Below are 21,562 nucleotides of genomic sequence, written 5' to 3' on the forward strand. Positions count from 1 at the left end.
TGTAACATTAGGCATATGCACACTAAACTACACATAAATTGGAAATAGAAGCAAGTGAAAGTAAATTGAAATAGAGGAATGTGAAATACTGCTGAAACATTAATATTTATCAAGTTATTATCTGGTTATATAAAAAGGTATTAAAATATATTAAAACCACAATTCCTTTGTTGATAGTTCCTTTTAATAATATAACTGATCAGCCAGTGGTTAAAAAAAAAAAAAAAGCATTCATAAGCATGTAGTTCAATTCATTATGACAACACATAAAAAAAAAAATGTTGAATTCTTTGAATCAGAGAACAAGAACAAAATAAAACAAAGCCTACAAAGCCTCTCTTTAGCCAGAAACCAGAGTTAAACTTAGTTGGTGATTATAGAAATAACTGAAGTGGATATAAATCCTTGACAGTCAAGAGTTATATAATGGGCACTGAAAGTACGCATAGATATATAAATAAAATTGGTAAAAAAAATTGGTAAAAAGCCTTATGTTACATTAATATAATTCATAAAAATTTTCTTATTTTTGGGGCGCCTGGGTGGCTCAGTGGGTTAAGCTGCTGCCTTCGGCGCAGGTCATGATCTCAGGGTCCTGGGATCGAGTCCTGCATCGGGCTCTCTGCTCAGCGGAGAGCCTGCTTCCCTTCCTCTCTCTCTGCCTGCCTCTCTTGTGATTTCTCTCTGTCAAATAAATAAAATCTTTAAAAAAAATTTTTTTTTCTTATTTTTAAATAATGGCACATTAAGGCCTTTCTGTAAAAGGGGAATAAGTTATTGATTAGTATTGGGCATTTAGTATAGGCCACCCTGAGCTAGATATTGCACTACAGCATAGCAGGTGGAAATGTAGTTCAGAAAAGAACATTTTTCTTGCTTTTGAGAACATCTGATTTATTTAATCTGCAGGATAATTTGTTCCCCCCAAATGAGTGCTTAAATTCACTTATCTTAAAGTGAGAGGAGTCTTTCTTTAAAATAATAAGAACTAACATTTACTGAGTACTTACTATGTGCACCTAAATTTATAATCCTCTGGATATTTCAAAAATGAGGTAATAATTGGGACCAAAGTTAGTCTTCCATTTTGTAAGAGAAACCAAAAGTTCAATAAATGCTAAATGAATCTGGATATTGATAGAAAAGTTGGGCCTTACTGATGTTTAAAAACAACAAAAACAACAGCAACAACAAAACAAAACAAAAACCAAAAAAACTTACCATGGCCCTTTTTTAGTAAGATAATGAAAAAGATTATTACATTGTGAATATATGTTCTGTTTAGGATCAGTAAGATTTCACTATTCTAGGTTTGATGTAAGTTATAGTATCTATTTACTTGTCATTTGTTAGCTAGAACCTAACTGCTCTTTGCAACTGCCTGACAATGGGTTAGTTTATTCTTTATAATGCAGCTCCGTGAAGGGAAGGGCTTTTCTTTTTTTTTGACTCACTAATATTTTCACAGTTCAGACTAATATTTATTGAATTGATGCGTAAACATTATTAAGTTGGCTACCCAGTGGGAAGATACATCTTACCTTCTGGATCAGAAGGAAGGCATTTTGCCCATCTTGACAAAATGTTGTGCCATTACTTAGATTTACGACAGATAGCTAATTAAAAACTCAAGCCCACCACCTAGATTAATTACCAACTGTCTCTCATTGAGTAATCCCAATTACAAACAAAGTTTCATTTTTTGCTTTTCCTAGTTTCTAGCAAATCCACTGTGGGCTCTGCACTGTCCTGTCCCATATAACCAGTGTCTTATCGGTACCCTTATCCTTGCAATATGCAAACATCTGCTAATCATACTTCTAATTACCAAAACACCCAATTCTTTCCTATTGGCTTTTATATTATTATAATATCAGATTCACAATAAAAAATCTTTAATTTGGATCTCCACTGTTTCTTGTAAAAGAGTACTCTATTTGTCAAATAGACATTTGAAGATCTGCCCCACAAAACTAAATGTTTTATATATAGATATATATCTATATATATATAACTTCTACATGTTTTTATATTCCTTTGATATACTTATGAGTGCTTTAATCTCTTAGCTTAATTATTTTGTGGCTCCTATCTCTTGACTTCATATATGTCTATACTGAAATGTTAACTCCTAAAACAGGGGCTCCCCGACCACACTATTTCTTATAGCAAGAGTATCACTATTTATGCCATTGTCTTACTGCATTCCACCACTCTTCCCAACTTTTTTCCTACCTGAAATCATAATAGCTGTTTATTTGTGTACTGATTTCTTCCTTAAAAACAGGAAAGTTGCACAGGGTAAGGACATTTTCCTGAGTATGTTGTTAGGGCTGTTTCTGATTTCCCATTAGCTCCGGGTGGGAGGCACATCCTTGTTCTCAGCTGAAAGGTACTAAGTACCTATTTAAAGGGAACAGGAAGAGGTCCAGGCAACATCATATTGCCCTGACATAAGATCTCACAAACAACCCCAGCAATCATCATACCACTCTTAGCAATAAAACAAAATATGAAATAAAGCTACACATAGCACCTATCCGTTTATTAGCAATAAAATCAGAATGATCCTTAACATTACCATTCCTGGCTCTTATTAAAAAATATGGGCTAGAAATGCAGAGCACTAAAAACATCACATAATTTCAGAAGCAACAGGCTAAAAAACAAAAAAGTCATTCAGCAATACAGAGCCAACTGGAAGGGGCAAACAGCTAAGGCTTTAGTTCTTGATTTCTTGGTGGTAAGCATGCTGCCCTGGGCAACTCTTCCCTTCTCAGTTTTATTTTTTGTCACCTATCTCTTATCAGCTTGACAATATAGCCAGCTTTTTGTAGCTACTTAGGAACATTCTATTCCAGTTTAAAAACTGTGACTATTAGAATACAAAATTCAAAATATGTATTTTTTTTTCTTTTAGTGAGAGACACAGCATGCATGAAAAGGAGGGGGTGTAGGGGAGGGACAGAGAGAATTAAGCAGGATCCATGCCCAGTGCAGAGCCTAACCAGGGCTCCATCTCCTGACCCTGAGATCATGACCTGAGCTGAAATCAAGGTCTGAAACTTAACTGACTGAGCCACCTAAGTGTCCCATAAAATACATATTTAAATTAGCAAGAAAATGCAGTTATAATTGAAGCATAAGGATCATCAATGCCTTTAAAAGCAGGACTTCGTGTCCTTATGATAATGGCTCTTAGAACCTCATATATTCCTCTTAGTTGGCAATTTGTTCTTATGCAAGTGCCCTATCTTGCAAATTGTCTTTACATAGTGACCAGTCACAATATGTCTTCAAAATATATAGATTTAAACTATATCCCAACTCAGATTTATTTCATATCCCTGAATATAATTATTAGTGTGGACATAGCCACTGAATTTTTGGGTCATTTACCTTACCTTATAATTAGTTTTTAAGAAAAACTTAAATGCAAATGAGTGCAGACATCATTATTGCTTCGTTTTAGCTAATGTACTTGATTATTCAAATTTAGATTCCTTCTTTCCTCCAGATTGAACTATTAAGTCCCCTTCCTATGAGCATGATTTAAAAATTGTCTCAAAATAATGTCATGTGGGAAAAGTAACAAAAAGACTTTTGTTACCTTCTCAGATTTTCATCAGATTCTCTGAATACAGAATGAATTTTAATGACATCAGTTTTTCCTCTATCTCTGCTTTATTTGTTGCATAGTATGAATCACTTTCCGAAATTATTCTATTTATTTATATATATTTTTGTCTGCTCTCTATCGGAATATGAGCCTCTTGAGTTCATGGATATTTTCTGTCTAGTCCACTTTTTATCCTATGTATATATAACAGTATGTAACATCTAATTACAAAAGAAGAATCAAAGAATATTGAGGGTTTGATGAATTATATACAGGAGCATGTTTCACATTTTATTGTTCTTTTATACAGATGATATGCATACAGGGGCATTTATTTCAACAATTTTTATTGACTCAGTCACTTGAAAGACATTTATTGAGCCCCTTTGAATTCTTTACACTTTCATTATTTTGAACTAAAGGGTACAATTTCATAATAAAATCTGTATGCATTCTTTTAATATTTTAGAAATAAACTTGAGAAGTAGATCTCTCTGAGGTTGTATTTTCACCAGAAAATCAAGTGGTATTATTAATATAGTCAATCAAACACTGTTGACTAGGAAGGCAAATCTGGGTGGTAATTCATGCTTTTCACAAATAATTTCTTTTAATTTGCAGGTACATAAGATAGCACTTATTTGTCCTACTGACTTCAGATCAAGTCATAGGATTTTCTTTAGTCAAACAAAAATGAACAGAAGTGATGTATGCCCCTTTCAAGAATAAGATCTAGGAGCTGGTACATGCTTTAACATGCTCCCTCCAAAAAACAATTGATACTGTAAAAATTATTTTATGTTAATATATAGAAGCCCGTAACCTAGTCTACCAATATCTGTCGGGCACTAAGATACTTTCTAAAGAAAGGATAACATAAAATCACAGAAGAGAAGAGACAGTATAAAGTGAAATATCACTTTGTGATATTTTTATGTTTTAAAAATGTATGTTTTAAGTGTAACTATTCTTCAATTTCTTTTTCTTTTTGAAGACCTATTATTGCAACACCTTATACCATAAGCATAAGCATATATATGTTCAAAATTAGCTCCCCAAAGCAGAGGAGCTACTTATTAAATATAAGAAAACCTCCATGAATTTTTTATTGTGTCATTTTGCTAAGAGATGAGTCTCTAGGAATAAATGTTAGAGCATTTAAAAAAAAAGAGTTACAGGGATATACATTAAAGTTATTTTACATTATAACATGAAACTTCCTTTAGATTTTGTTCTTAAATTGTACCATTTCCATTTCCTTGAAAACATTACATTAAATATGTGCCTGCATTCATCTCAATAGCAGTTCATTTTCTTCTTAATATAAACAAACATATTTAAGAATATTTTCTTAACATATTGAAATGAGAAACAAATATTCATTTGTTTTGACATAAGATTTTCAAAAGACAAGTACATAAGTAGTGAACATCTTCTTCATCTCTGCCATTTTGCTTCCTTCCTTCCCCCAATCTACATTTAATCATCAAATCCTCCTGATGTTGCCACATCAATTTCTCCCCAATCACCAAGGCAGCAGCACTGGTGTGGGTAGTTATATATCACTTGAAATAAAACAACAGCTTTCATTCTCTTCTGTCCCTTCTAGATTTTGTACCACAGTAATGATCATTTGACTCCTCTATTTTGGCTCTTCCTATGTCTCCCCACTTCTCTCAAGGTAAGTCTAACTTCTTTGGAACAGTTCATGTGGCCCTTCATGTCCTTGGTCCCTCATATGCCCAGCTTGATCTTTTCCTTTTCTCTTGCACTATGGTCCAGATATATTGCTTTATCTTCAGTTCTGTAAATTTACCATGCTGACTTTATATCCAGGAATGTGTTAATTCCCTCCATCCCTTGATCTGGGTAACTTCTATTCACCCTTCCCATGTAAGCTTGCTATTATTTCTGTCAGCATTCTTCATCTCCCAAAGTTATCTTAGGTCCCCCTCCCATGTTTTCCCACAATATCTTATATCCACATCTATTATCATACCTATCAAACTGTATTGTAACTGACTGGGTATCTATCCCCTGAGGACAAGAACTATCCTCCCACCTACCCATCCCCAGCCCTTTGGCAACTCACAAATATTTGGCAGAGTCCTTCATATCTTATTTCATCTTAAGTACACACTTGGTTGATTACATGAAAGAATTATTCTTTCTTATGAGTGACCTCTTTGTAAATTGACATGAGATATAGAACGTAGATTTAAGCATTCATTTACAATAAAGCCTAACCCTATTTTGTCTAGTCTCATTTATTTAAGGCACAGCAAAGATGCTATTCTTGTATTCGTATCTTAATTTATAAACTTAACTGTGTTTGTGGGTAGAAGGAACAGTAAGAGGTGAGCAGACATAGATAGCTTATCATAATGGATCTCTGGGCTGCCTAGCCAATCTCCTTTCCAACCAAATCCCATCACTTTACATTCTAATAACTCATAGATGCACACAGTTTCTCAGCAGTAAAGCATAGAAATTGAGAAAAGAGCCTTCAAAATTAGTTAAACAAGGTTAATATTCCAGTTTCCCAAAGTCCTCTCTCTCTGCAGAATATGGGTATATAGCTTGACATTTGTAAGATTATGTCTGCACCTAAACAAGAGTGGTGCTAATTTCACAGGAATTTTTGGTGTTTAGTATTATTATTTTGGCATATTCTTCTAATTTATATTTCTGTTTATTCTGAAACCAGTTATTTTATTTCTTCCTCGTTTACCAATAAAAAAGTAAAAACAGGTATTCATATCATGCCATAACTGAATAAATTATAAAATAACAAACTGAGGAAAAGATTTCTGAAGTCAGAAAGGTTTGCATAAATTATAGACACTGTAAGTGGAAATGCAGATGTATCCTCAAATACAGAAAAGATTAAAGGAATACAAATATAATATTCAATTATGTGGGCATAGATAGATAAACACAGAAGTATATAATTTGAATTAAAATATGAATAACAAAGTTAAAAAAAGAGATTAAATTTCGATAAGAAATTATTACAAGAGAAGTTAGAAAACAAGGTGAAAGTCTACCATTTAAAAATGAAGAAGAAGGTGAAGGAAGAGGAAAGAAGAAAAAGATAAAGAAAAAGACACAAGGCTCAGATAATAATAGTCAGCTGAATTACACTTGTCAGACTCCATGCCAAATGGGTTGGGGTCAAATCCCAGTTTCACCTCTGATTTAACTCTCTGACCTTGGGTGAGTTACTTAACCTCACCCTTTCTTCATCCTTAACATAGAATAACAGTAATATCTACCTCATTATGTTGATTAAATAATTAAATATGGCAGCATATATAGGGCACCCAGAATATTATCTTACTGTATGGTCTACATACTTCAAGAACCGCTGGTGAGAATACGTAATGACCATGCTACTCAAAGTACTGCCTTCAAATTCCTACTCAATCTCCTGCTCTTATCTCTTCAAAAATGGTTTCCAGGACTTGGAATCCCCTAAGGCAACTTAAACACTTTATGATATTTAGCATTCCTTGGTTGAATTTTTTGAAATAGAACAGAAAATTGTAAAAAACCAGGCAAGCCATTATCAAGCAGCTATAAAGCAGTAGATACTATGTAATATTTTAAAAATCTGTCATGTTCTTCACTTATTATTCAAAGGTAAATATTGTTTGTTCCAACCACTTAAATTAAAATATTTTAACTGCTGAAAACTACTCAGGTTTTTGTTATGAAAATGGCATAAAATTTGTATGACTCCGTATTTTCATACAACTTAAGAAACTAAACTGAAAATGATAAAGCTAAAGTGATGGTAATTTATCATTTTTTATATATATAATTTATAATTTATAAAAAAAGTAGTTGAATAAATGACTGCATTCCACTGAACTTTATAACCCTAGTCATTTAAGACTATGAATATATATATAATAGCACAGAATATATTATATTATATATATATTATACATCTATATATCTATTGGGTAGTTTCTTTGGGAGCATATTCTTAGAATCCATAATAATCATGTATTTACAGACTGTAGGAGATGCAATTTAGACATTTAAGAAGTGTTCTTTTATCCAAAGAAAGATATCAATCAGGTTTCTCTTCTTAATAAAGTACTAATTCAAATGGACAACCTGGATAGGCTCAGGGTAATTTAATTTGACTTGTAATCAGTTGACCTTGGAGTAACATTAAACCCACTAGATTTTTTTTATTCCATCGCCCCTTAACTTAATTACCTTAAAAACCAACACTGGTTTGTCAGTATTTTTTAACTCTAGGCCTTCTTAAACTTTTAAAAGGTATTTGAAAGCACAAATACCACCCTCCCATCACATTCACACATTCTTTCCTTAGTTTTCCTGACACAGCAGATTTTTCTACCTCATAGTTATTTCTTTTTCACTGGAACCTCTATCCTTGCTGTGTTCATGCAGTAAATTTATGTTCTCTACATTTCTGCTGCCTTCAGTTCTTGAGTCTAATGCTTCTGACCCATAAGCTAACATATTTGAAGGGAAGTATTCATTCACTCAAATTCTAGTAGCTTGTTCCCAACCAGGCTCCCTTTATTTGGTTTATGTTTAACAAGTCCAATTTAAAAATCTGATCATTCTTGCAAACTTTGATTCAATATCATACTTTTGTCAATAATTTAACACTCTTTCACTCCAAAAGTCTTTTTGAGGTTGCTCATTTTCCACTACCTTCAGGGTCAAGAAAATTCTCCTGAGCAGTATTACTACACAAAATGAAATCTGTACAAAGAGCCACAGACTGGAAAAAACTCTTCAAAAAGTAGCTGGAATTTTCCAAGACAAAGTACTCCTATTTCACAAAGCCTTTCACATCAAAGGCCCATGGCTCATCAGGGTCTCTCATATTTATTATATTTATTCCTCCTAGCAAATACATTGTGAAGTTAGCATTTATGGGAATACATGAAGAGTATATGTACGGTATCCTTGATTTGGAAGATGGAAATAACCACTTTTTATGAACTGGCTTATGGCTTATTTCTTTTCCAGAGCCAAAGAGACCATTAACAAAATGGCTTCTTTAACTTTCTCCTGCCTCCTCTCTTCTTCCTCTATATATTTGATGATTTCCAGAACATTCACTAAAGAGATTGAAGTAAATGGGAGAGAACAAATGTCACTGTACTTTTAAAAATTGTTTCTCAAAAATTAAATCAATATTCAAGTCCTGTCTATTTCAACATTTTCTTAATTCAGTTTTTATATCTTTCCCCTTCACGACTCTAATCTAAATCTTACTCAACCTTACTTCAAAAGTGCCTGACTTTTTCTCTGCCTCTATTGTAGTATCATTTAATATACTATATATGATATGATCAGATTAGTCTACAGAAGATGCCATTTCATTCATGATTTAAAACTATACAATGAATCCAGATTATCTATCAATTCTCCACAGACTTCCCTGGGCTGACATTAAATGCCCTCTGTCAAACAGTTCCTCCAAACATCTCTTTCAACAAAATTTGTCCACCTGGCTTCAGTCAATCATGTCCATTGCTCTAATCTTACTTACTTCAGCATCTGTAGACTGCAAGTACTCTTCCTTATTCAAGTTGCTAAAGCATAAAAAGTCATCCCCCATGGCCAACCAATTATACAGCCTGTTCCTTAAAATTTTCTGCTTCTATAAACACATTAAACTAGGTACTTAGCTATATTAATAACCACAATGTCACCCATATAGTCATTTGCATATAAAATAAATTTATAAATTTTAATTACTATGATCTACTATAACATGAGGATTTTACTTAAAAAATTATTTAATAAAATAACAAAAAATGATTTAAGTGTAAGGAAAAATAAGCTATGTCTCAGTCACTATAGTCACATGTATGAAGACCAAACTGAAACTGATAATAAATTCATCTAATAATTATACCAAAAAGTATACTTGTAATTAGTGATTTCTTGATTAGTCATTATTAATGATTACTATTTATTAAAAGAAATTGAGTATAAACCTATAAAAACTAACAAACCAGCCTCTATGTTGGTGATCACGTCTCTTAACCCCATTACCTGGCAGTACTAACCCCTTCTATAGCTGTTTCTGTGGCATTTCATACCTATTCCTATGATAGCCCTCGCTTTAACAAGACTCAAAGGGCAATGCTTCCTTTTTGAACTCCTGGTAATCACTGTAGGATTAATTTACTTCAAGTTTTATTGACTGACTGTGTGATCAAGTGAATATAATAATTCTAAGCATTTTAATATGTCATAACTCAAAGAGACAGGAACAGTGGCAATTTTATTTTATTCAATAAAACATCCTGCTTTCCAAAGGGGACACTCAAAAAGCCACATTCATTGTGCATCTCTTATGGCAAAGCATAAAAATATATAAAACTCTAAAATTCTTTATTATTAGAAACTACAGTTGTGTATGTTTCAATTGTAGCCAAATAATGTTTTTGTTGTTTATGTATATTCAGATGAGTCAGAAACAGTTTTCCTTGTTTCTTAATTCTTTATATACCAAGGGAAACAGACATTCAAATAACCTTTTCTCTCTTTTCTGTTAAGCAACAAATGAAGCAAGTAATTGGAGGCTAGTAGCTGTCTAAGGAGATTAAACAATTGCTTAGCTGAGCCTAAAAAGTATAAATTAAGGACATTAAGATTTTGAGAAAACTTTTTTCCACACATTAATATTTTTGACTTCACATGATCTATTTCTTCTCTTTTTAAGTCTTTTAAAACAGTGCTTCCAGAATGCCAGTCTTTTTTTTTTCAAATACACTGCAAAAACTCCTAAGAAAAGTATATAAGCTAACACTCAAATCTGAAGACAATTTTCCTCATCATATTTAAATATAGACCGAGTAGCTTAATTGAAATAATCAACCAATTTCACCAGAAAGCTGCAGAAATGCTGGGTTCAGTCCACCAACTCCATCCAGCTGAAGCTTTAATAACAAAGCAGTGGTTTTATCACCTTAATTTAAGAATAGATAAGGTTTCTAATAGTTTCTTGCTTAAAAACAAAATAGGGATCTCTAGAAATGAATCTGTCATTAATTTAAAAAAAATCAAATTTGTTTTTCAGACTTCATCCAATACAGAAATGTATTACATAACCAAAGCCATGTTCAATATAAAAAGGGGAGGTGCTCTCCCCTAGCTAACCTATGTATTTTGCAGATAGAAGAAATTATTTAAATATATAGACTCAAAATAAAAATATATAGACTCAAAATAAAAATATATAGACTCAAAATAAAAATATAGGCTAATGTAATAAGTCTTTAAAAACAGGAACTATGTGACATTAATTATTAATAATCCCTTGAAGAAAAGTTGATCTCATAATCAAAGGCATAAATACTAATTATTAGGAAAAAACATCCATTTTTTAAACTTATGGTGCTGGGGGTACATTCCTAATGTTGTTTATTTAAATATCATTTAAGTTACAGTGATTAATTTAAAAGCTCTTGATTCAGGATTCTGAGATAGCTTGGGAGATTAAAAAAAACCATTTGTATGTAATATAAAATCTTCATTACAGTGACCGTCAGATCAGAATTCAAGAATTTTTTTTTTAAGTGCTGGTATCTGATTGTATCTTAAAAAATGTTGATACCTAAATGTACATGCCTGAGAAAGGAGACATCTAAATTTTCTAAGGTAATATAGAAGAAATAACCTTATTTTACATTAATATCTTTGTTTTCTATTATTAAGCAAGGGGATAGTCTTAAAAAAACTGTATCACTTTCATTGTATCTAGGATGCTTTTGCCCTATCATTCTGAGCTTTGGTGTATTTTGGTGAGAAATGTTGTCTTTGAGGCTATTTTGCATGTATAGATTTTTTTCATGTAAGTATTAAGTGTAAAGAACATGGTAATGGCAAAAACAAGTGGATATACATGTTATTTCTGTTCTACAAACGACATCTTCCTATTGACATTGGCAGATCCACATGAGGCCAATACTCCTTATTGAGATCTCCCCAAAATATATATCGAACTTTCTCTCCCATGGCAAGACAGAGTATCTGAGTAAAATTACCAATTAAAATGGAGCAGCATAAAAAAGCACCTTAGGAAAAAATAATACTTATTTCTACACATAAAAGAAAATCCTAAGAATAAAGAAACCCAGAAAGAAGCTTGGCAAGGAAAGAGTTAGCCTCACAAATTGTGTGAGAGACAGGAATTGTTTTCCTGACCAAGGCTTATAACACCAGAAGTATGTTTTCCTCTAGTGGAAGTCATGAATCTCACAAACTTGGAAAGAATAGTATTAGCAGCAGCCTTACTGATCTGATCAAGAAGGCTTTAGACTAAGACTCAAGGTGGAAGAGAAAAATGTGAGCCTGTAAAATGGATATTATGGAGGACAACAGGTTTGAAATGAAAAAAAAAGACACAGGGACAAAATGTCTAGAAATTATTTTGTGAAAATCATGGCTTGGAATAACACTTAGGCCTAGGATATATGGCATACCGAATAAAACTAAAAAATAGTAGCCGTGTTAAGGTCTCAAAATGCAGTTTTTTTGTTTTTTGGGTTTTTTTTTTTTAGTCCTTATACAATTCTGTTGGCTGAGCATAAGAATTGTCACAAATGTTCAGGTAAGGAGTGCCCTGCACAGGGGAAGCTGGCCTGTGGGACAAGTGCAGATATATTCCACTACACATGAAATTGCCCAATAGGTATCATTATTTTCAATTTGAAGGGTAGGAACCTAGGCTTAGGTATGTTCAGAAACCGGCTCGAGGGTATCTAGCTAAAAAATGATGAGGCTAGACCAGCCAGAATTGCAAGCCAAGTACGTCTGGAATTCATAATTTATAAAAACATAGGGAAAATTATACACAAAAAGGCACACATATGTAATTTATTCTAAAGTGGCAGGGTATGGGGAAATTATCTAATTTGTTCACAAGGAACAACATAGTGACTGTAAAATGTGTGTCACTGCATATCAGGGAGTTATATACTAGTTTTATGATTCAGAAACATAAAGATAGGAATTTATAGGAGATGTTAATGTAGAAAAGGAAAATCTGGAAAGAAGAGAAACTGTCATTGGAAAATAGTGTAGTAATCGTAGTAAAACATGTGCAAAAAGTTGTTTATTAGCAATAATAACTCATTTACAAGATGTAAACAAGAAGGACGAACTTCAATTAGCTGGATTTCTTTTAGGAGGAAGTCTAATTCTACTAAAAATGTATTTGGGGGGAAGACTCTTATGGTAACTACTTTTCTGCTGAATCTCACATAGAAGGTGGAGATGTTGGGAATGAAAGTTGAGAACCGTGAGAACAAAGGAAGGGAACAATGAGCAGAGTTGGGAAAATCATGCAGACCAAAAACAGGTTTACAGGGAGCAGTGGGCCATTTCCCAGATACTCCAAGAAAATATACTTAAAGAAAGTAAGAAACCAAAGATGAACTCTCGACTCTATCACTGCAAATAAAACTATAGCCAGAAAAAAGGAAAAGACACCTAAGGAAAATAATTTAATTTTACAGATAGCAATTTGGTATTCAGTTCTTAGGTATTTCAAAATAGAGATAATAGAAGATGAATGTGAATGACCAAATCAAGTGATAAGGACTTAGAAAATGAGTTGATGTGTCTAAAGTCAAGAATGCTCTAAGAAGTTCCAAATATGAAAGATCTAAAAATGTTAGCTGTGTTCAGTTAAAAGAGAGAGAGAGAGAAAGAAAAAAAAAAAACAAAAAAGATAAGTCTACCAGCTGAAGGAGAAAGAACTGCCAAACTTTCTTGTGTATATTTTCTCTATCAGAGAAGATTATCATCAAATTAGAACAAATAGAACAAACAATTTTGATACGGGTTTAAGATTTACTCAGATATCCTTAGGAACTTAAGTAAATGAGGGATAAAAAGAAAGTCTCTCAATGATCCATTGCTGTCTGCTGTGTCTGTGACCTGTGAATACTTAGGAAAGTGATGATCACCAAATACCAGGATACATTCACTAGAAAAGGTTTTTTTTTTCTTTCTTTCTTTTTTTTTTTGTTTATTAGACAAGAAGGACAAGAATATTCAACTAACAATTTATCCTAATTTGAATGCTGTATCTTACACAGCCTTTTATTATAACTTCTTGAACAAGGTAGAAAAACACTAGTTTTATGCTAATACAACTGAATGGGTTATTGGTGGTTGATCAGTCTGCAAATTTTGTCCTCTTTACTGTGGAAACTCAAAATGCTATTCTGTGATTTCATTAAGGAAGTGGAAAACAACACTTTCTAAATCTGTGGATAATACAAAGTTGTGAGGGGATCAAATCACTCTTGGAAAACATTTTGTTATACAGAAATAGTCACTCCGATAATATACTATGTAAACAGGAAACAATGTAAAGACCTACATTTAAATTTCAGAAATATCATTTGCATCAACAAAGGATAACACAGCTTAAGGATGGTTCATTCGAAAAGATCTATTTTCACAAAACCCATAATCTTCAGCTACCTTGGGAAAACACTGTACTTGATCGTTTCTGCTAAATTATTTCTGTTTTTCAGATACATTAAATTCACTCTTAAAATATCCTCTCTCTATACTTTGAACCTCTTCGATTAAAAATAAGTAAGACTTCTAGCTCCTTAGGAATTAAGACAAAGAATTATGCAGTACAGGTAAGGATGAGCACATCCAAGAATCCAATGTAATTTCTGTAGCATATCTCCCTGTGAAGGATTTCAGAAGGCTCAAAGGATGTCACTTTAAAATGTCTGCTGGCACAGTAGAAAACGTAAGTTAATTCCAAACATTTGTGGATAACTCAGAACAATTCTATGGAGAGCACGATTATCTTTCATGTGGGAAAATACATTCTGGAATATGCAAAATGATTAAAAATTTATAGCAACATATCATAATAACAAGGTCTTCACAGAACCACAAACAGAAAAAACAAAAGACACCAATTAAATTTCTCACCTGCCTGATACCCAACCGGTATGCAACAATCCGATCTACTGCATCAGGATTCATCTGAGTCCACTGTAGACTGTAAGAATAAACACGGTGTCTGTTTTGCCACACAGGATTGTAGGTATCGTAATAGAATTCTGGAGCATAGGCCTTTCCTAAAAATAGAAAGAGTGCTTAAATTTGAATGATGACATATGACAGTCAAACATGCTTGTTCCTTTTTGGCCCTTTTACCTCATTCTACCATGTGTCCCGGGAGTAATTCTTCTATTTGAAAAGTCATTATTAACATCTAACCAATTTTCTGGAGAATTTTGAGAATAGATGTAAGAAGATTTCCTGGTTGATTAGATGAACAGTGTGAGAGGAAGAGAAGAATCAAGCTCGACCACAAGTGTTTTGGTCTAAGGAACTGAAGAAAGGAGTTTCCATCGACTGAAGTGAAAAACTATGGGAAGGTCAAATTTGGGGGGAGAACTTCAGAAGTTATTTTTTAACAGTCTGAATGATCTAAACGGAGACATCAAGTGGTATATACTAGTCTAGAATTCTGGAGAGGCCAGAATTAGAGCTATAATCTTATTAACCATAAGCATATAGACAGATTTTAAGTTTAAAGCCATGAGACTGAAGAGATCACCAAAGGACTGTGAGTAGATAGAGAAGAAGACTAAGGCCTGGGGCAAGTGGGTGGCTCAGTTGGTTGAGCATCTGCCCTTGGTTCAGGTCATGATCTCAGAGTTCTGGGATCATGCCCTGAGTTGTACTCCCTGCTCAGTGGGGAATCTTCTTCTCCCTCTCCCTCTGCCCTTTCTCCTGCTTGTACACTCTCTCTTTCTCTCTCAAATAAATAAATAAAATCTTAAAAAAAAAAAAAAAAAGGCTACAGCTTGACCACTGGTGCAATCCAAGGTTAAGAGAGGTGAGAGCAAATAACAACCTCAACAAAGCCTGAGATGGAACAAATCAGCCAATGGGAGGAAAATAAAACTTGTGGCATCCTAGAAGTCAAAAGTAGCATAAGAGCAAGTAAATGATCAATTCTGTCAAAAAAAAAAAAGTCAGTGAAAATGATAATTTGTGTTTATATTGTGTTTGGACAATACATCTGAAATTACCCAAACAAAGACTTAACAATGACACGAGTACTTGGACCAATAACAAAGAAGACTTTATTCAGATTTTAAGGATATATGAAATGTACATCATGTATATGACATATACAAACCATCTGTTTTTTTTTTTTTCAGTTATCAAATTGAAAAGTGCACAGACCATTTGGAATTATAGATCCAACTTCTTGTTATTCTGTAATATAGATATTTTCATACCTTCCATTTTTTACCTATAAGTATTTATTTATTAAATTAAATTAACACTATCTAAGGAGAACCTATTAAATGCCATATAGTATATTGCCAGTGGGGATACAATGAAGGACAACAGCCTCTGTCCTCATAGAGATTGTTAACATTTCCTAGATTTTCAAAAGCTTTGTAGTTCTTATTGAATGATGAGTTAATAAGGTGTACATTTATTACTCCTCTCATTCAATATCTTTTCTGTTTTCTCTTTGATAAAATTAGGCTAAATATAAATGTCCTGCTGGGTTTTTCCTTATGGGTTTCTCTTTGCAGAAAATTCTCTTACCCTGTTTTTCATATTTCTTCCTTAGTCATCTATCGTCTAGTGGTTGCAGGAGAGCTGGCTCATAAAAATTTCTAACAAATAGTTAAAGGATGGATTTTGCCTACTAAGAATAGAAGTGATAGTCTCTATTATCCCAGAGATGTTCACTAGGAAAAAAATAATATCAGATGGACTGAATTTGAATTTTGTTAAGTTTATTAGTGAATTTAAATACATTGAATTAAATATCTGAATTTTAGTAACTTTTGAAAAATTCTCACACTTCAACATTATATGCACTGAAAAAAATGTTCTACGGATACTCATTCAGTTGAATTGAAAATGGATTGAAAGGAGATCTCCTGCATAGAAGGAGATCTCTAGAAAAGAGCCATCACATGCACTTTATTATTTCTTTTATCTGTTTATGGTATTTTTCCTTATTACTAAGTGATAGCACAAATTCATGCCCACAACACTTAAGAGCAAAATCTAGATGAGAGGAAAATAATATTCTAAATAAGGAAATCAATACCCAAAACGTCATTGATAACTTGTACTTGAGACCAAATGTTATTGAGGATGTGCATTTAATAGTAGCCTAGATAAAGGAGTAGGGGTTTTGATTATAAGTAAGCATCCAGGGACGCCTAGGTGACTCAGCTGGTTAAGCCTCTGACTCTTGATTTCAGCTCAGGTCATGATGTCAGGGTCCTGAGATTGAGTCCTCTGTGGACTCCATCATCAGGCAGGATTCTGCTTGGGATTCTCTCTCCCTCTGCTGCTTCTGCCCCTCTCCCCACTGGTATGCCTGCGTGGATGCTCATGCTCTCTCAATTTAGTTCTAAGCATCACTTTGTTCATAAAATGAATGATGCATTCAAATGGAATGAGTACAGAGAGTAGAGTCATAACCTGCAGTTTGTTTGGCATTGAAAAGAACAAAAACTCTCTCAAAAATAGGCAGATGCAGTTTTCTACGACTTGAAATTTTATCACAGAGAAAGAAAATCAGACAAATTTTAACCAATCTGTGAAATATGATGACTATCAGTGGGTGGATATTAAAAGGAAACACATTTAAGAAACTCTTAATCTCAGGAAACAAACTGAGGGTTGCTGGAGGGGAGGGGGATGGGAAGGATAGGATGGCTAGCTGATGGGGCATTGGGGAGGGTATGTGCTATGGTGAGTGCTGTGAACTGTGTAAGACTGATGATTTACAGACCTGTACCCCCGAAACGAATAATACATTATATGTTAATTTAAAAAAATTTGATGTTGAAATGTTCTACCAATCCTTTCTGACTATGTAATGAATGACCTACCTCAGAAGACTGTAATTTTCTCTTCACCAGAGGTTTTTTGGTCAATACCTGGCAGTCATTTAGCAGGGCTGAGATGGGTGACTTTCCACAAAGTGGCCATTAAAGTACCTCTGAGTCTCAAGTCTATAGGGTGCCTACTGTTTATTGTACTACTTTAATTGTACTAAGCATACTAATTTATAAATTCCATTTCATGTTTCTAATACCTATAGTCTAATCCTATTATTTTTTGTTGACTGCCAGGAGAGTAACTGGCTGCCTGTCATAAATGTAAATTGCCATAATTCAAGAAGTGATTGTTTACCTAAATAAATACTTTTAAGGTTATTGAAGCAGTTTAACCTTGAAGGTCAAAAAAATCCTCATGACTCCGTGATTAATATGAATTTGTTTATCAAGATTCTTTTCAAGGTCATCTAATGCTTAAATATTCCAAATAGATCAAATTTCAATGTAAAATTCCATCATATTTACATTTAATTGCAGACTATTATGAAGGATTTCCAGTATATCTTTATTTTATTTTATTTATTTATTTTTTAAGATTTTATTCATTTAATTTGTCAGAGAGAAAGAGTGAGAGAACACAAGCAGGGCGAGTGGCAGGCAAAGGGAGAAGGCGAAGCAGGCTCCCCGCGGAGCAGAGAGCCCGATGTGGGACTCGATCCCACCACCCTGGGATCATGACCTGAGCTGAAGACAGACACTTAATGACTGAGCCACCCAGACGTCCCTCCAGTATATTTTTTAAATATTTTATCTGATTTGATATATCTGTATTACTGTAACATAATATGTAATACCAGTTCATGAAACATCATTATAGGGAAATAATTTAGAGAAGATCTGCTCCAAATCTCATATGATAGATAAATTTAGGAACAGAATAGAAAAGGTGATGATGTACAACATTTGATATTAATAAATACTCAGGTAAAACATGTCCCATTACAAATTTAGATGTTGACTCAGAGAGAAAGTTTTATTTTAGTTGAAGATTTTATTTTATTTTTTGTTAATTTTTAAATTGTAGTTGAATTGCAACACCTCAGAGTTAATGGTGAAAAAGTTTTCAGATGGTGTGTAAGCAATACTGATTAGTAAAAAGTAATTACTGATAAATAATCTTGAGGCGCCTAAGTGGCTCAGTCAGTTAAGTGTCTGACTTTTGATTTTGGCTCAGGTCATGATTTCAGAGTCATGAGATCGAGCTCAGCTCAGCATTGAGTCTGCTTTCCCTCTCCCTATGTTCCTCCCCCTGCTTGCTTTCATGTACTCTCTCTAATCTCTCAAATAAATAAATAAACAAAACCTTCAAAAAAAGAAAAAGACAAAATCATGACTAGTTACAGTTAAATATAGATATTATTGCTTATGTCTCAGCAAATCTGTACTAAATCTGTTTTGGATTAACCAGCAAAGAAAAGTGCTTTTTAATTTTATTTAAGAAATAATTTTTAAAAGTAAAAAACAAAACAAAATAAAACAAAAAATACCCCACACATACACAAATTTTTCTCTGATTTCAGAACCAGTCATATTTAATATTTATACAACCATTTTGTAGGAAGCATACCCTAATACTAAGGAAACATCCTTATAATAATCATAGGCTTTGACAACCAAACATGACATCTGTTGGCTGAACACAGAAAGAATTCATAATATGCTTTTTTTTTCTCCTTTTTATCTTCTGGGCATTTTCCCTCCTTCCATCAGGCATGCCAAGAAATTTTTTTCTCTTTTATATTCTAGTTTAATTTTTATGCAACATTGTCCCAGTTTAAATCTTTTTAGACTAAATGACCTAGAACTACATTCATTATCTAAAGTAGCAGATAATATTTAGATACATTATATATATACGGATCTTGGATCTTAAAATATTCTTAAAATATATATAGGTAAATTATTTAATCGTTCAAAATTTTAAATAGAATTTATATAAAAATACATTTACTCTATTTTGCAAATAACTTCTGAAAAGTAAGTTGAGATTTCAAAATACGATTTTATGCATCAGCTCAAAGTTCAAGATACAGTAAGAAGCTATGACATGTCACTTTCCTAGTCTAAGAATGTTAAAGTATAACCAAATTTTTTCTTAGATGCTTCTCCAAGCTTGCAAGCATGAAAGAAGTATTCATTGAGGGTCAAAAAGCACAGAACTGAAAACCTGACACTGAGTAAGAGTATAGAGAAGAAAGGAGTGGTGTTGGTCATGATACCCTTATGAGTACAATTTAAGGCCCATAGAAGATGAGGTTAATGGGCCAGTGCAAGATGAGAAGGTAGAAATGAGCCCACCACATATAATCAACATCGGTAAAAATAGCTGTCTCAGACACAGTCTACTAGAAAAAATTTTCCCCTCACCAGGATAAGAAGATGACAAAAAAATTTACATTAACAAAATTCCTCCTTGTCCAGTGACACCACTGGAGCACTTGAGTAAATGCAATATCACGTGACTTTTGAAAGACAGGCTCTCAATTTAGACCACAGAGAATTTCTCTTAATTAAACCTCAATGAATCTGAATTCAGAATACAACATTACTAATACACAAGAAAATGTTCAACTATGAGTGATGTAGAAAGCCAATGAACAGCTGGATTAGTCTATAGACTATAGAAACATAAAATAGAATTTATATTTAAATTTATATTAAATTTATATTAAATTTATATTTATATTTAAAATAGAATTTATATAAGTATGCCCAAGGCCACTGAAGAAATACAACCGAGAATGATAAATATTGTGGGACCTTCTTTGGAAGATTAATTAATACTCTCTATTGGGATCAAAGGTAGGCTTTATAGGCGACATGCTGACATCTTTGTAGATCTAAAAGAAGAAATTGTTCAGACAGACAAGAATGGCTTATGGAGGGATAAAGAAGAGAAGAAATAAAGCATGACCTTTGGTGGAGAAAAATTAATATATTATAGATAATATTTTAGAATTTCCACAGGAACTGATACAACTATAGCATGTGGTGCCCATCTTTCCTACCAAACCCTGCACTTTTGAAGAACAGTTCTCATCAGCTGTTACATAACTGCTAACACACTCATGTGCTTGAATAGGACAGGAATAGGTCAGTTCTAACTTATGATGTGTCTTGGTATGATAAAATATTTGCTACTTACCATATAGTTCAATTATTCTCCAATTACTTTAACTGGTACTCACTTAAATAGGAGAAAATCTACTGATATTTACTTCCCAGAATAAACTCAGGGAAATCAACAAACTGAATGAAAACTAAATTAATAATCAAAATGTTAATAATCAAGGAATTTTATAAAAACACACTTGCAAAGTATAAAAAATAAGAAAACAATTTAAAAATTTTTAAATGTGTATTTATTATCACAGTAAGAGTAGCCACGGAGAACTAAGGGAACCTTAAAACACTGATAATGCACTGTTTTTGTTTTGTTTTGTTTTGTTTTTTAAGGCTTCTAAAATCACAAGAATCATAGCTCTGTGCCTGTGTGCATTTTTAGCAGAAACTAGCAAACAAAGTCAAGTCACATTGTGTTTAATCAGAATCATAGCCCAACTAAGGCAGTAGATTACTCATTGTGATCTATTAGACATAATTTATAGCAAAAATCCATGCAACTCTCACTCCTCCACAGGACAGAAGAAATAATTTGCAATCATTGGAACCATAAATATTTTCTCTTCAAATTAATGAACCTTGAGTCATATTAAAAAGAAAACAAAAGTTGGGGTGCATGGGTGGCTCAATCAGTTAAGTGTCCCTCTTAATTTTATCTAAATTTTTTAAAAAAGATTTTATTTATTTATTTGACAGAGATCACAAGTAGGCAGAGAGGCAGGCAGAAAGAGAGGAGGAAGCAGGCTCCCTACTGAGCAGAGAGCCTGATGTGGGGTTCCATCCCTGGACCCTGGGATCATGACCTGAGCCGAAAGCAGAGGCTTCAACCCATTGAGCCACCCAGGCGCCCCAAGTGTCCCTCTTAATTTTAGCTCAGGTCATGATCTCA

General features: G+C 33.2%; 1 protein-coding gene across 2 annotated transcripts in view; it reads right to left on the minus strand.

Moving 5' to 3' along the window:
- Nucleotides 1-21,562, minus strand: part of MDGA2 (MAM domain containing glycosylphosphatidylinositol anchor 2) — an 878,646-nt gene that overhangs the window by 82,336 nt on the left and 774,748 nt on the right. For both annotated transcript variants that reach the window (XR_006818839.1, XM_046010033.1), the window contains exon 10: nt 14,591-14,739. Coding sequence is in view for 1 of the 2 variants with exons in the window: in XM_046010033.1 (XP_045865989.1) it covers nt 14,591-14,739 (149 nt within the window). In the remaining variant the exon portion in view is untranslated. The remainder of the gene's footprint in view (nt 1-14,590; nt 14,740-21,562) is intronic.

Source organism: Meles meles, chromosome 6, assembly GCF_922984935.1.
Source record: "Meles meles chromosome 6, mMelMel3.1 paternal haplotype, whole genome shotgun sequence".
Lineage (NCBI taxonomy): Eukaryota > Metazoa > Chordata > Mammalia > Carnivora > Mustelidae > Meles > Meles meles.